Genomic DNA, 17231 nt, shown 5'->3' with positions numbered 1-17231 from the left:
ATCTTGGAAACTTTTGTATAGAAGACCAGCAGTAGTGCGATTCCCTAACTCATTTTTGAGTTACCGACAAAAATCAGTAACATTAAAACGCAAATTTATGAATGAAAAGTTCAAATAAAAATTGAAAACATTGTTGCTATCGGTAGAACTTTACGACTACTTTTTATTTGTCGCTAACCGAATAATATCGTTAAATAACGAAGTTATGCGCATTTTAATTTTCCCGATTTTTGTCGGTAACTCAAAAATAGTGTTAGAGAATAGCACTACAGATCGTCCAGAGGAGGATTATTTCGGTTCCAGTCATCTCGACTAGAGATAACGACATCTACATCTTCAAATTTCACCATAAGATGGAGGGTATAATTATACTTGAGATTCCGTTTGCAACACCTCGAAATATTCGAAATAACGACGTCCGTCCGTACCTTTGTCTGATGAAATCAAGATACATCCGGCATTATTTAAGATAGACCTTTAAAAATAGAAATGTAACGCCCGATTTTCGGTATTTTCAAGATTTCAGCCTCATAGTCACATCGGATTGGCTTAATCTTCGCTTTTAGCCTTCCCTGGGAACACTAAACTTTCCCCCTGAAATGTGTTTGCTTTGGGTTTAAATCGCATATTCAGTCTTCGATGGTAGTATTAAGTTTTTCCCCAGATTTTTTTCTCTAGGGTCACGTTTTGATATAGCCCCCATAGAACGCTAACTTCCGATTTTCCGTATTTCAAAATTTTATCCTCTTTTTTACACCGAGAAATGGTTGAAATTTTGGTCCACGTTTTGATATAGCGCCCATAGAACGGTACCACCCGATTTTCGATAATTTCACGATTTAACCTCATTATTACACCGAAATTGCTGACATTTCGTAATTAGTCTTCGTGAAACTTTTCCCCAGAAATGTGTTTCTATAGGTCCAGGTTTTGATATAGCCCCCCATAGAACGATACCTTCCGATTTTCCATATTTTCATGGTTTTGGCCTAATCACCGAAATGGCTTATATTTCAGATTAAGTCTTCGCTGGACACTAAACTTTCTTTAGAAATTTGTTGCTATAGGTCCAAGTGTTGATATAACCCCCATAGAACGATACCTCCCGATGTTCTGTATTTTCAAGGTTTGAGCCTAATTATCACTTCGAAATGGCTTAAATTTAATATTTAGTCCTCGCTGAGAGCACAAAAAATCCTCAGATTCCCGCAGCAAAAATATTTAAAATGGAATGAATTTGAAATCCAAGTGAGTTCGAGTGTGTTTGAAATTAGGTTATGTGAAAAACATGTTCTTATACAATAAGTTCTCGTTAAAAATTATTTCCATACATTAAAGTAGAAATGGTACTAATTCAGTACCTATTTAATAAATATTCAGTGCATTTAACATCTAGAATTGTTATTTACACCACTGTGCAAAGGTTCCAAATCAAATTGTATATATGGTGGCAAGAAATGTCATTTATCCAAAAAGAAAATAATGATAATGATTTATTCGCATTGCAATTGCTGCAACAGCAGCAGATTAACAACACATGTAGTACCTTGTATGAGTATGAATGTAATGCAATCGTCGTTGCCAATTGTGTTTTTCTTCAACGACAACAACAGCAATGCCACACCATATCGCTAGAAAAATGTATAACAATGTGTCACTGTCATGCCACTGCAGCATATAGCGGGCAATTGTTTAACGTACTTCATTTTGTAGTGATGTGAAATTTTCTTTGTTACTGTAAACATCAGCAGCAACAACAACAGCAGATTGCAAAGACAAATTTCAGAACAAAAAAGTTGTAGATTTTTCATATTCCCACGACAACTTTATTAATTTTAAGTGTAAATTAATGAAAACAAAAATCCAAATGAATGAAGTACTTGTATACTTTTGAAACGGACCCAACATGTTGACGATCAAATACAATCGCTTATAAGACTATATAGCATTTATGTAATTTTTAATTTTAAATATCGTGTTTGAGAACTGCTTGAGCTAAGCATAGAATCAGACTGTGCTCAGTTATATGAGAGAATTCTGAATTCTGTAACACTTTTTTTTCGTTACCGACAAAAACGATCAAATTCAAGCACAAAATTATGAATGAAAAGTTCCAATAAATTTTTATAGGACTGTGCTATCGGTAGAGCTTAACGACTACTTTAACTTGGCGACAAATTTCAGTAATTATGTAATGATTTTTGTCTGTAACGACAATATGAGTTACAGAATTCCACTACAGCTTACGGGATAAATATCAGTTTATAAAACAAGAGTATACTTTTAGGCGTTATAATACGATTTTATTTTTACGAGACATTTATTTACTCCTGCTTAAATTTGACATTTTTATTGGGTCCAAGTATTTAGCTAGTCCACATAGATTTACTTGAAGACCTTCTGGTCCTGCATATACAGCAGAAGAGCGAAGGGATAATATTGGAATACCACTTAATATCAAAATATCAGTTAACGCAAGATGTTTTCGAACAACGTTAGTTATTTTAATTAACTGAGCTTTACGACCTAATTTTTTTATTTTATATCGAAAATAGCAGACCCATGTCCGCGTTGCTTTATCCGTCTTATTGATTTTTAATGACAAATTTCAAATGTCAAATTTCATGAAAATCGGTTCGTTAGTTTTCGGGATATTGTGAGCTTTAATCCATATCCATATTTTTGTCGGAAAGTTCATAGGAAAAAATTCTGAAAACCCCTTAATACATAATTTTCTAGGGAAAAAGGAATTTCAATTCACAAAGGCTGAGAGCGTCTCTGTGTCGGCAAAGCAAAGACAGATACTTTTTATTTGTTTTATACATGCGAGAATATCTCTAATATTTTACGACTTTTGGTAACACAATATATAACCAAAGCTGTGATATATCTCTTTACAATAAAAATCTAAAATAGGGAGAAATTGGACGGACTAGTGTCTATTGTGGCATCTATCTCCTTTGTTGTTTGAACACCTACACCAAACTACTTTGAGTCATTGTAAAGGTTTTTCAACATTAACAGGCATAATTTCTTTCTTCCTTCACAATGGATTTCTATCATTTTTCTTTTCTTTAGAAAAGTTTAATATTATCTTTCAAACAAATTTTCAAATCAGTTAGCAAATGGCTAAGTAACAGTGGTAGAAGTGTGAAATATGCATTAAAAACCAAAAGAACTGTTTTTCTTCGGGCTCGAACTGGACACTACCACAGAAAAAGAAATTAAGTAAGCTTTCGAAAATGAAAAAAATCTGTTAAAAAATAGATAAGTTATGCAATTTCGTGTTTTGTAACATTTTTTATTTCTTTACATTTGTGCGTATTACTGTAAGTGTATTTTTCTATTTAATAACTAGAATACGCACCAATGTACAAATGTGAAGAAGTAAAAGAAAACCCTTGTTAAAAAGAGCACGTTTAAAGTTGAAAATCAAAAAAACCCCATTTTTACATTTACCGTTAAAAAAATCCCTTTTTCATGGACTTCAACACGGGGAATTTACTTTCCTAATAACCCCAACAATTTTTATTTTTAACACTTATATAAATGTTCATTATATAAGTGTTAAAAATAATTTTTTTTTGCTTTCATTTAATTTGTTTGAGCTATACTTTTTAAGATTTGTTCGATATTTTATTTATTTTATTAGAAAAACTCCTGTAATTAGAAAAAAATAATTATCTATTATTAAATTTGTAATTTATTATTAAATAATTTCCAATGTCCTTTTTATTTTCATTACAGGAAGTTGGCAGTATTATCGGCAAAAAGGGTGAAATTGTCAATAGGTTTAGAGAAGAGGTATGTCAATTCATCAAATTATATATATTTATTTATATCATTTATATAACATATTTTATTTTACCTACACCTTTAGTCTGGCGCCAAAATTAATATATCGGATGGTTCATGTCCGGAACGTATTGTCACGGTGTCTGGTACAACCAGTGCAATTTACTCGGCATTTACCTTAATTACTAAGAAATTTGAAGAGGTTTGTGATATAACGCGGAGTATGCAGAATACCCTTAAAATAAATTAACCTTTTGTCCAACTTTGCTTACTCTCTTTCATTTTAGTGGTGCTCGCAGTTCAATAATGATGTTAATAAAGGTGGTAAAACACAAATACCAATTCGTTTGATTGTGCCTGCCAGTCAATGTGGATCGTTAATTGGTATGATTTTCTTACGCCCATATCAAAACATTTGTATTGTATAATATTTCTTTTTATTGTCCCGTAGGCAAAAGTGGTTCAAAAATAAAAGAAATACGCCAGACAACAGGCTGCTCCATTCAGGTGGCCAGTGAAATGTTGCCGAATTCAACTGAACGTGCCGTAACTCTAAGTGGCACAGCCGAACAAATTACCCAGTGCATCTATCAGATTTGTCTTGTTATGTTAGAGGTGTGTGTGTGTGTTTTAATTTTTTTTGTGCATTGTAATGACACAACAAGAACATTCATACTTATACAAGTTTTCTTTGAATTACAGTCACCTCCAAGAGGTGCCACCATCCCATATAGACCAAAACCACAAGTGGCCGGACCCGTCATTTTGGCTAATGGACAAGCTTTTACCATACAGGGCAATTACGCTGTACCCGCACAAGAGGTAATTTAGCATGTATTTCCTACCAACCTCCTTAACCTGTTTTCCAGTATGCCACTCAGAAAAAAGTCAAATCTTTTTACCATCATCCACTACCAACCTACCACCCAAAAGCCCACCACGTTTGCTTTAGTTTGTACAAGATTCCAACATTCCTATTTCAAACATCTTTTTTGTTTTGCTCCACCCCCTTTTTCTCGAACAATATAGGTATATGTGTTGCGTATAACGACATTTTAATTTCTCTATTTCCACCTCCTATTCCTCTTGGTATCCACCATTAATTTTTTTACGAATGCTTCACATTTTTTCGTCCCACTTTCTTTCACTGCTACTTTAATAATAATGCCACAACTCCTTTATTTATCGTCCCCCCGTTGCAGGAAGGTTTCGTTGCTTATATGTGATGGAAACAATTATTATTCTTCTACATAATTTTTGTTTTAGTTATTCTCTTGAACCCATTTCTTCTTTCCATGTCCCTCAAAGGCAGGGGTAAAGTTGTCTGTCTGCCTTTAGCCCCCCGACCTATCAGCACAGATCCTTTGTAAGAGTTTTATCAACTATCACAAAGTGTTCTTTAATGTAGTTATATAAATATTTAAAAAATATATTTATACTTACGTAAAATACATATATAACCAACCATGACAAACTTGTTCATGGTAAGAATGAATAGCTCTTTACAAAAGTTTTAACAACACCGTTTGGTTTTGTTACTGGCTACGTTACTGCACTTAAAAATATGGAATACAAAATCATAGTAGGCATTTTTTGCGTATGAGATAAAGGGTTTATTGGAAAAGGCTTTTTTTGCCATTAACGCAAGACAATGTAATTGTCCATCTCCTTCGAAATGAAACAGGCGGTGGCTCTAATCCTAACCAGAGTGAGTTCAATAATTTGAGAGTTTTATTTTTTTTTTTCATTGACAACGACTTTGAGATTTGAAAGTTTTCCTTCTTTCCATTTGAACGGCGGAAAGGTTGGAAAGGGTTGCAGCTGATGTAATTAAATTGAACTGTTTTCATGCCATGAGACAATTTTTAAATATGAAGAAATATAAATATCATGTACTTTAAAATGGGTCTCTATCTACACCATTTTCACATGTAATTCGAAGAATTTCATGTGTAATTTGATTATTTCATTTGAAATTCGAAACATTTCACTTGTAATTTGAGAATTCCAATTTAATTTCGAATTATTTCATTTGTAATTTGAGAATTCCATTTGATATTCGAATTATTTCATTTGTAATTTTAATTTTTTCATTTGTAATTCAAATTATTTCATTTGGAATTTCAAATGAAGAAAATTCAAATTACAAATGGAACAATTCGAATTACGAATGAAATAACTCGAATTACAAATGAAAAAAAATGAAATTACAAATGAAATAATTCGAATATCAAATGGAATTCTCAAATTACGAATTCCAAATGAAATTTTCAAATTACAAATGAAATAATTCGAAATTCAATTGGAATTCTCAAATTACAAGTGAGATGTTTAGAATTACAACTCGGCATTTACCTTAATTACTAAGAAATTTGAAGAGGTTTGTGATATAACACGGAGTATGCAGGAACTAAAATTATTTGAATTGCATGTTGAAAATGGTGTAGTTCTATGCAACGTGAATCCAATTGTTATTTATGGAAAAGTTTTAGGAAGTTTTTTAATCATTTTTTGTTAGCCAGAAATGTGTGATATTCCGGTTCGAATTGTGTAAGAAATTATCTTACATTTTATCAACTTGCTTTGGATATTTTATAAATTTTTTGAAATATCTTTGTGATTGCTTGATAATCCCACTTAATCCACATACAAATACTCATAAAATTATTCATCCCCAACCGATGATATTGTAGAAACTAGTTCCAAGTTTAGCTTTCCTTTTCTCTATAGCCAGTTTTGTTGTTTTCTCTTGTGAAACCAACTGGTCCCCATGAATTCCGTTCCTGTTTCTAACTACTTATTCTTTATTGTATGATATCCAAACTCTTAAAACACCCCTATATCTCTGCGACCAAAAATCTACTCTCTTCGTTTCACATGTTTTGTTATCGTTGATGTACTGATTACTTTTTGAGTTTATTTATTTTATTTTTTCTGCACTTTTTCTCTTAGGTTAAGTTTTGCAAGAGTAAAAAAACAATATGTATTTTATGATATTAATGGGTAATAATTAACCGAAGAATACGATGACATATCAAGGTCTTTCTCTATAAGAACCGCATAGTATTCCGAGTTCCCTGTTCTGCAGTGAGAGCATAAGGCTTGACTCAAATAAGAAATATGAATATAAACACACAGTCTTAAGGCTCCACTACTACTACCATCACTACAATTCAACTACTACTTCTACTGAGCTTCATTTGTTGTGGGCTTTAAAATAAATATGGACAACATTTAAACGCTAGGATGCGAGGGCTCGTGCGCAGTTACTAAACGTAGGTTTATTAAAAGTTTTACACTTGCATTTATAAGTTTGTATTTTTTAAAGAAAACAACCAATGAAACAAACAAAACTAAATTTTCTCCAACATTTAGTCAATTAAAAATAATAATCTCTGTGACACCACCTCCACAAACACCATCCATCCGTCACCACTTCCAAAATTTCAAGTTCAGTATAATTAATATTTTCAGAGATACATATAATAAATAAATCCTATGTTAAAACCAATTCTACCAATTCCCTCTCATCGTTTACGTATGTACGCCCCTTATATTTCTCTATCTTGTTGAAACAATTGAACCGATATTCAGAAAAAATACTACCATTAATAATTATGTATGGTAAATTTCAATTTTTGGTTTTGTTAATTTCGAACTTACCAATACAACTACCAAGAACACCGTCCGCCACCACAATTACTCGTTCATATAACATATACTTAAAAAGCAACAGCAATCAGAAGTAAATGTCAATAAGAAATAGTTTTATATACTGCAAGTTTGGTATAGAGGAAGGTTGGTGTTGATTGCAGAAAGCACGTGGACAGATTTTTCAAAAATATAAAAAAAAACAATAAACTTTCTGTCACTCGTACTATTTCAATGGCCATTGTCACATCAATTAACCACTGTACCACAATTGATGGATGTTAATCTTTTTTTTTTTTTTAACCATAAATTTCTTGTGTATTTTGTGAACTCAGATTAGAGCTTCCCACATAGCATACAAATCATGTTTACTCTGCAAATTTCACCGATATAAAAACCGAACTAAGCAAAATAATAGTTTTATCAAAGTTAATTTTGTGTACATTATTCTAAAATCAAAACGTCTCAGTTTAAATCCCTCTGCCCGAGCCCTCACATCTCTCTATTTATTTTACTGTATACAATTATTTACAAAAAATCGCTCTATCTCTATCTATTCTCTTGTATCCCCACTCCAATTTAATTCTATAATAACTCAACCGAAATCCAAAACTCATATCGCATAATCTATATTTCTCATTACAAATATAAAAAACACGATATCTAAATTCATTGCTCTTAAGTGATACTTAATTATATGTTTTAAAACAGACATGTGCCGCCCATAAATGTGAAATTAGTATTTACCCATGACACTTGTAGTTTGTGTCACATTGTGGTGTATCACCTTCGATTCATTATTTGAGTTAATTGATTTTTCCTGAGCTTTAGCAAGCGATTTCCCCCTTACACCGTCTATAGATTTTATTTTCCATGCCATATTTTGTAATTTTCCTTTGGGTTTACAATTTTGTTAAGCAAAAGCAAGGGAGCATGATGTCATCGTCTCTCATATATTTTACTACACATTTTCGTTACATCCCACAAAATTGTTGAATATTCCCTTGACATTTTCTATGATTTAGCATAGATAGGGGAAGAAAATAGATGTAATTCAAAAGCACTATTATTAAACAAATCATTCTTGCACCCAATAAAATCTTCATAATTGATTCGTGTGCCTTCTATACAACAACATTTCCAGAGACATTAAGAGGTTACGCCCAATTTATAGTTCCAAAAATGAATTTTTAGGAACCAAAAAACAACTTTTTTAATTATACATCACTAAATCTATCATTTTTTAATAATATTACATACTTAATGGGGAAAAGAAATGATGTTTTATTAATACAGTTAACGGCGTCCATTGTAGCGCAATGGATCATTTGAAACATAAAATGTAGATAGATTAAGTCAAACAAGATTATTGATTATACTTTCATAGTTTATTTGCTTTCTAGGCACTATTTGTCGTTTTCCCAGTATTTGTTGTCTCCTAGAACTTAGCTAATAATTTCCCCGAATAAATCCAATTGGTTCCAGATATACGTTTTTTGTCCAAAAGACATTTTCAAATGCTGATGAAAAGATCGGATCTTTCACGACTTCCTTTGCATGGGTTCAAATGCTGATGAAAAGATCGGATCTTTCACGACTTCCTTTGCATGGGTTCAAATGCTGATAAAAAGATCGGATCTTTCACGACTTCGTTTGAACCAATGCAAAAGATGACATGAAATCACGTCATCGCATGGAACCCCTTCCTTCAAATTTTGCTGGGTACATTTCCGAAATGTAGTGGAATTTTCTTATACTATCATTGACAAAGTTATAACCAGATACTAGCAGAAATTAATATTTAAAGAGACCAATGTGATAACACAAATTCATGTGGGTGAAAAATGACTAATTTATTTTTGGGTAAATGCAGGATGGTATGTTTTTTATCCAAATCCAAACAAATAATTTAATAAAAAACTTTTCAGACCATTTATTATAGTTGGCACATGAATCAATTTGTGGTTTCAAAAAACCAAAACTAACACTTACAATGCATTACTGTGTTTTTTTTTCTCCATTGTTATTTTTGCTCGATTTTGTTATTTGAGCTTTTAAAATGAGTTCTTTCTACATTTTTTATATATTCAATGCAAAACTTTTATTTACATACTTTAACTTTTTTCTTCTATTTTTATTTTATTGTCCAACTTCAATTGAATACTCTGTTTACATATTACAAAAACAACAACAATAAATTGAAACATCTAAATTCAAAACTCTGTTACAAACCAAACCAACTAAACATCAATGAACTTCATGAACAACAATTTGAACTAAAACAAAACAACGACAACAACAAATGTTTAAACACACGAACACAACTTTAACGGAATACTAAAAATTAAAAAAATTGAAATATATTTACTCGGTTAAAAACAAATAACATACTTCGACGATGACACCAACACCACAACACCACTCTCACCTACAACGTACTACTACTGCTAATATTACTCCAATAAAACCAATACGACCAACCAACTATTACTCTCTTTCTTCTCTATATTCTACTACACATTTTTAAATGCAAATTCAAAATCAATCTATAAATATATATATGTACAACTATACACCTCTTTAGACCTGTCCAGTATTTCCACTTGCTTTGGCTACCGGTGGTCTACATGCTGGTATATCGGGTTTAACGGATCCTTTATTAAAGGGCGCACATTTGCAAGGAGCGGTACCAGCACACCATCACCTACAGCAATTGCCCGATGTGAGTTTTGGTTGAAGAAATTGTTTGAACGCATTGAATTGCATTTACTTATCTCCCCCCACCCCTCTGTCTTGCTCGCTCTATTTCTCACTCTCCGTAATAACAGCAACATACAACCCCCCTTTAATTCCAAAAATTACAAATCCACCTTTCACGTCCAGCCTTGCGCCCCGCCCTCGCATTGACCGGTACACTAAACCTCTTGTACATGCATTCCTCCACTATATTTCTACCTTAAAATTGTAATGAAAAAAGTTTGAATGTTTGTAGTCCCTCCTCCCTCGCCCGATATTTTCACCATACCCCTCCGGAAAGAAAAACATATACAAAGTTGATGATGTGGTATTATAAAATTGTATACAAAATGTAGTTTGGTTTTAGTGTTGTTTACCTTTACTTCCACCTTTTAACATAAAAATGTGTGTTTCGGAGTTCGCATGTAAGCGATGCTGACTGGTCTTTCCTCTGGACCATCATGCCACGACAGCAGATTACAGCTTATGCTTTTTTGTTTTTGTTTTATTTTATTGTTCTTCTCTTTCATGTTCTAAGGAGGAATACAAGTCTAAAGAACTACAAGCAAATAATTGTCCATCTTTTGGTCATAACTAATGTGTTGTTCAAAAACTTTGTACAAACAAACAACGGAACCACAGAACCATATTATGATTGTATCATCAAATTTACTAACATTGTTAGGAGACCATAAAAAACATTTGGTTTTCCCAATGCTTTTTTTGCTTTGTTGTTGTAATGAAAAAAGTTTTTGCATTATTTGCGGAGTCAGGTGTAACTTCTAAACATCTCAAATGCATTTCAAGGAAGTATGTTTTAATGAGGATTTAAAGAGAATGGTAATGAAGTAATTTATTTATTCAAAGAAAATGTTATTAAATTTTTTGTTCTATTGTAAAGAAAGGCAAATAAAAAATAAATTAAAATAATTATAAATAGGTCTTAGCCAAACAGTGGTCGTTTAAGAGGTTAAGCAATTAATATATATTGGGATATCTATAATAAATACCATGTTAACTTACATGCATATCCCGGATATAAAGATCTAATAAATCAGCCTTCTTGCTCTCTATTTTAAATTGAAACGGCAGAGAAACAAAACTCATGAGGAATTTACATTCAGAATAAGGCTGAATATAAATATAAAATATCGTTCTGTTTGTACAATGAATAACATATATGTATGCAAGTCCAAATCTAACCTAAAACGTTGCTGCTGTTGCATCAACATGGAAACCTACGTAGAAGCATAGGTTTGATGCTGGGTTGACAGCTGCTGGCCGAAATACTACGGTTTCGGGTCAATCCGGTACGAAAGAACCAGCTACAGTGGGATTGACCTAAAACCTTAGGGGTTTTAGGTGTTTGTAAGTTCTTGTACTTTATTGCCCAGACGACTTCCTTAGACATAAAAATTTCGATTCAGGAACATAACATTATTGATATACATAATATCAAATATTGGATTGATATCCGTAACACAATTCAAATGCATTTTGTTTGTTTTCCCCCTAATGTTTAGTTGATTGATTTGTCATTGCATGCTTCATTTCGTTTTGTGGTTTATGTTGTAGTTTCATATAAAATAATGAAGAAATATTCGTACTTAGTCTCTACCCTGTCATTTAGAGTGCTGTAGGTAATTGGTGCAATTACGTAATACCCTTTCTAATGGCCCTGTTGAATATCTATCCTATGACTGCTCGCTCTTGTATGTCTCTTCCAATTCTTCTTTCTTGCTAAATATTACCCCAAAAGTTGTCAAATTTTAGCTGGAACTACAAATGACCAACACCTTACAGCCCAGCCCGCCCGCTCCTCAACCCTTATTTATGAAACTATGTACATACATATCTAAATGTATTTCTGTAAAATTGTTAATATTGTAATGGTATCTTTTTCGGTTTTCTTCGATTGTTGTATTAATGGCATACCCACAGTTTTGTTGTCCACTTTTTAATCCAAACTAACAAAAAACGTGATAATGACTCTCAGCTCTCAACAGCACACAACACAAAACATTAAAAAAATAAAAACACACACACAAAAGTTCTATATTTTCTTTTTTAACAAATGTTTGATGTTTAGTTTTTTTAATTTCATAAGATTTTGTTAATTATTATAGTATTGTTTAAAAATTTAAAATAAAGTGTTCTCAAGTATAAAGTTACCTTAAAAAAATTGAATATTACATTGAAGGTGGACAAAAATATAGTTAAATAGTAGGCATTTTTTATGTTTTGAAAAAAATGTTCCAAAAATATAAATTTCAATAACAAATTGGCGACCAATTCCTCTGCTATTTTTGATAGGAATAAAAAATTGAGGAAGTATGTTTATACAAGTGCAGGGATTTGATAAAAAAAAATTGGAACACAAAAACAAGGCCACATTATTCAGCTAAAGTCCCTCTAAAAGAACAGTGGCAAAATTCACTAAAATTTGGTTGTAGTCAGTTTTTCTAATTTCAGAGGTTTTGAACGTGAAGAATTGTCTCTTCCACACTTTCTTACAGCAATTATGACCTCTGATTTGGGAAGTGAAAGAAAAGGGACGCAGTTCCACACCCTGAGATTAACAGTCAGATTGACTTCGATACCTTGTACTCAAGTCCGTCCTGTCATATCTTACAAATTTATAGAGTTTGTAGAGGAAATAGAAAAGTGGTGGCTTAACACAGTCCTCCACCTATATTGCAGTGTCCTGGTACCCAATTAAATTTAAGATAGACCTAAAATGTTTAACAATCTAAGATATAAACACTAATGCATTTAAAGCAGTCTGGCTACCCATATATACTGGGAATACCCTAGCTGCATGGCTAAGTTAATGTTAAAATCGTCACAGTACACACCAGCTCCCGTACCTTTTTTCATCTTCAACACATCGGTGAAGATGGATAGGCTATCAGGAAGTGGCATACCCTGTGCCCACTCATTCCAATCAATGATTTTTACGTCAGATGTGTCAAAGTCCAGAGATTTATCTCATTAAGCACATCTGATATTACTTGTCGTAATGTTTACAATTTATAATTATCCTTTCAACTGGATATAATCGATGTTAAATGAAGGTTAAATATATCAATAAAATTTTTTGAACTTTGCATTTCAGAACACTTTATATATTGTTTGGCAAACAATTACCTATTATAAATTTCATTGTATATGTTGTATAAACAGTTTTCTATTTAAAATTTGCATTGTATTTATCACTTTATTAAACCATTATCACTGTTTATTGTTGTCATTTCTGTGTTCAGTTATGGTTTTGTTAATTTGAAATCATTAAGTAAATTTTAATCATTTATTATATTTTACAAAAAAAAAAACTAAAAAATTCTAATAATTTCTTATGTAAATCCTCTTTTTTCCTTTCCTTTTTGTTCTCTTACCAACAGGTGGCTAAGAACCCATTGGCTAGTTTGGCAGCTTTAGGTTTGGCTGGTATGGCACCAGCCAATACTGGCGGTCTTAATCCAACAGGTGAGTTCAAATCAATTACATTCGTCAGAATTTGTCACAAAGTATGTCTATAACTATTCTGTGTTATTTTTTCCAAATGCAGCTTTGGCTGCCTTGGCTGGTTCTCAATTGCGTACAGCAAATACAAATCGTGCTCAACAGCAACAACATGAAATGACTGTTTCGAATGATTTGATTGGATGTATTATTGGTAAGGGTGGTACTAAAATCGCCGAAATTCGTCAAATTTCTGGAGCAATGATACGCATTTCGAATTGTGAAGAACGTGAGGGCGGTAATACCGATCGTACCATTACCATAAGTGGCAATCCAGATTCTGTGGCTTTGGCACAATACTTAATTAATATGAGGTAAGTGCAATATTTTTATACATACATATATGTTAAACATTTGTTTTGTGCACTATGACAATTGGATGAGAAAAAAAAGCAATAAACTTTGGCAATAAGTTGAGGTCTTTATTCCAAAATATTATTACTTTCAGAAAATCAAATATTTTCTTCGAAATATTTTTTCGAATACTGGTCTTAATTGTTTACATTAACATTTCTAAATTATTTAAGTGTAGACCTTGTTGTTTTTGCACACCTTAAAGGTAGTGGACAAAATATACATCTTACAGATCACAGTAAGACTAAAGATGTCGATGTTTAACAATATTAAAGAAATATTATCTTGGACTTTTTCATGGATTTAAATTAATTTATTATATTAATTAATGAGATTTCCATTAATAAATTACGATAAACCCTAAATTTTAATAACTAAACTTATTGCCAATTTTCGCTTTTCATTATAAAAAAAATTATAAATAATACGTAGCTTGAATTTTTTTGTTTGCGTGTTATTTTTTTCTTTTAATTGTTACAAAAATAATTTGTTATGGAACTTTTCTTTCTTAATCATTTTTTATACATATTCTTGTTTATTTTTACTTGTGTGCATATCTAACTCTAATGTGTTTTTAATTTAATGTGTTTGTAGTAGTGTGAAATTTTGTCGAATTGATTTGAATCGAAATGAGAGTGAAACAAATGAATCTAAACATTTGTTTTGTTTTTTATATACCTGCGATCATCTAATAATGTTAATTTGCCGATGATCAATAATTGCAGAAGTTAATTTTTACGACGTAAGGAGAGGAGGATATCTGTTTGTTATTTTCAGTCTTTCGTAGCAGATTCTGAAATCTATCTATTATTGTAGAAGTAAGCGTTCAATATATAAGAAATATATATTTATTTCACAATGAACAGCACAGCTACTGTGTACATTTTCTTTAAACTACTATAATATTTGTATATTTTATTCACCTTTGAAGAATCACTTTAAATTCATGTTTACCACCTCTTGACCAGCAATATATCTACCCAACAACCATACGTTATGTTATAGACACATGCTCAATGTGTTCTATACAATTCCATCCAAATCTATTCCCTCTTAACCCCTGTTCACCATGCTGCCCCCCGATCATTGTTTTTTATTTATTGCAAAACAATATTTAAATATAAAATTTTCAGAGATTTTCCAGATCCATCACCACGTATACCCTATAATTCAAAAGGGTTATTATATACTAATTGATATATACATAATTGTTAATGACAAACGTTAAACAAACTGTACTGTATATTTTATGATATGGATATGGATATATGACAATAATTGATTACTTCTATTGGTTAGTTTTTAAGTCTTATTTTATAGCTGAATGTTTGATAAGTTGTAATCAGTGTGGAAGGAAGAACATGAAGGAGAGAAGGGATTATGAAAAACACAGATAAAGAAAAGCACCGGCCAACACGATATTTGTCTGGTAATTGGAGATAAAAACGACGTGAATCCCTATAAAATCCCATAAAAAGAACTCTTTATAGAATTCAAACCCTCTCGTTATGACCCGATTATACAAAATGGTATCCCTTTTAAATTTGAATGCATTAAAAAAAGCGAAGTTATGTTTTCCTATTTCAAAGCAATAGAACAACTAAGACGAGACATAATGCGTGCAACAGAAAAATCTTTAAGAAACAATGTATAGAAACATTACCCTTAACAGAAACAATGCAGGTTGCAGGTAATTTAAAATCGAAACCAAGGAGGAAAATTGCATGTAAAGGTATCAGAAACGGAATTTATGAATTCAAGGATCTTTAAATTCGGTTAAATACGTACAAAACGTGCAAAAGAAAATAATGTTGTAGAACCATATTGTAAAATTACACTATGTTAAATTCAAAAGCCTTTTACTGATGAATAATAACAATGAAATGTCCTATCTTGTTATATTTATGTCTTTGCTTATTTGTTTTATTATATTTGCAGATGTTTTTGAAATGTATTTAGCGTAATTGTGAGTTGCAATTTCACTTTTACACCAACATTTTCGAAGAGTAATGATAGAGATTTCCGAGAAATAATTTACATTGTGTTAATTTTTGGTTTTGGTGATTAAGCTATCTGATTCCCAATTATGCAGTTATTGCTCCTACGCAATATTCAAATAAAACCCATATTTCTTCTGAAGTTATATAGAAAGAATATTATATAGAAGATAGAGGCGGCGATCGAGGACAAATAAAGACACTAGGTATATTTTATAATTACATAATTGTATAAAATTCTATAATTAAACATATGCGAAAAATTAGTTTCATATGCATAATAAAACTTGCATATGCCGGTTGGTTGAATAAAGATCAAATTTGGACATGTCTGTCATGTTTGTTAGGCTTGTAGGCATGTTAACGAAGGAATGTTGGTTTATGCTGTCACATATATGCATAGAATTATATTGTGTAGTGACAACTTTATTAGTTACATACATAGCACACTTTGGAGTTCACAAAGATAACGATGCCAATGACTTCACAAAAATATGATGTCTATTATTTTCCTAATTGTATATGCTTTGCATATACAAAACAGTTGTTAACATATGCAAACAAATATTAGCATATGTAATATAAACATGCATATGGATAATGCAAAAATATGCACATCTGCAAAAGTTATTGGGCATTTTTTAATGAAATGGTTGTTTGTTCTAATCGAAATGAAATAGTTTTTTTTTCTACGACCATTCTATATGCATTTGCATAGAACTCCGCTCTCTATTGTACAAAATGAGGTAATTCATTGACTTGAAATGTCAATAAATTAGTTTTTTATCTACATTATTTGTTTATAATTTGATCGATTGAAATACTTTTAACATCGATGTCAAAGAAAAAAACACTGTAACAATTGTATTTATTCTTACTAATAAAATGAATTGTCATTCTATTATACATTAAGTTTGCTATAATTTGTCAACAAGTTTTTTTTAATTAATATTAGGACTTAGAACATATTTAACTTCGTATTCGTTTTAAATGCATTCAAATTTAAATTAATTTCTTTCTCAAACAACTCTTTTAAATCCTATTTTGCGAAATGAACGCTTCCATCTATATATTTTTGAAATATTCAAAACCAATCCCCCTACAATATCCACCAAAATCCATCCCTCCTTAACCATTTGAGAGAAACTTATGAAAAATTAAAAATATATATAAAAC

At 31.4% G+C, this 17231-nt stretch overlaps 1 protein-coding gene across 16 annotated transcripts in view; it reads left to right on the top strand.

Annotated features, from left to right (window-relative positions):
- Nucleotides 1-17231, top strand: part of mub (poly(rC)-binding protein mub) — a 260107-nt gene that overhangs the window by 229152 nt on the left and 13724 nt on the right. For 8 of the 16 annotated variants that reach the window (XM_073980214.1, XM_073980215.1, XM_073980217.1 and 5 more), the window contains 8 exons: nucleotides 3748-3804; nucleotides 3881-3997; nucleotides 4083-4179; nucleotides 4247-4410; nucleotides 4498-4617; nucleotides 10031-10168; nucleotides 13584-13668; nucleotides 13751-14018. In XM_073980214.1, the coding sequence (XP_073836315.1) occupies nucleotides 3748-3804; nucleotides 3881-3997; nucleotides 4083-4179; nucleotides 4247-4410; nucleotides 4498-4617; nucleotides 10031-10168; nucleotides 13584-13668; nucleotides 13751-14018 (1046 nt within the window). The remainder of the gene's footprint in view (nucleotides 1-3747; nucleotides 3805-3880; nucleotides 3998-4082; nucleotides 4180-4246; nucleotides 4411-4497; nucleotides 4618-10030; nucleotides 10169-13583; nucleotides 13669-13750; nucleotides 14019-17231) is intronic. The other 8 variants (XM_073980219.1, XM_073980220.1, XM_073980221.1 and 5 more) reach the window with 1 other exon arrangement.

The sequence above is a fragment of the Musca autumnalis genome, unplaced genomic scaffold (genome assembly GCF_047663935.1).
Source record: "Musca autumnalis isolate F117 unplaced genomic scaffold, ASM4766393v1 scaffold_4, whole genome shotgun sequence".
NCBI classification, from domain to species: domain Eukaryota; kingdom Metazoa; phylum Arthropoda; class Insecta; order Diptera; family Muscidae; genus Musca; species Musca autumnalis.
Note: the sequence above shows the minus strand (reverse complement) of the source record. Positions and strands in the feature narration are given on the sequence as shown.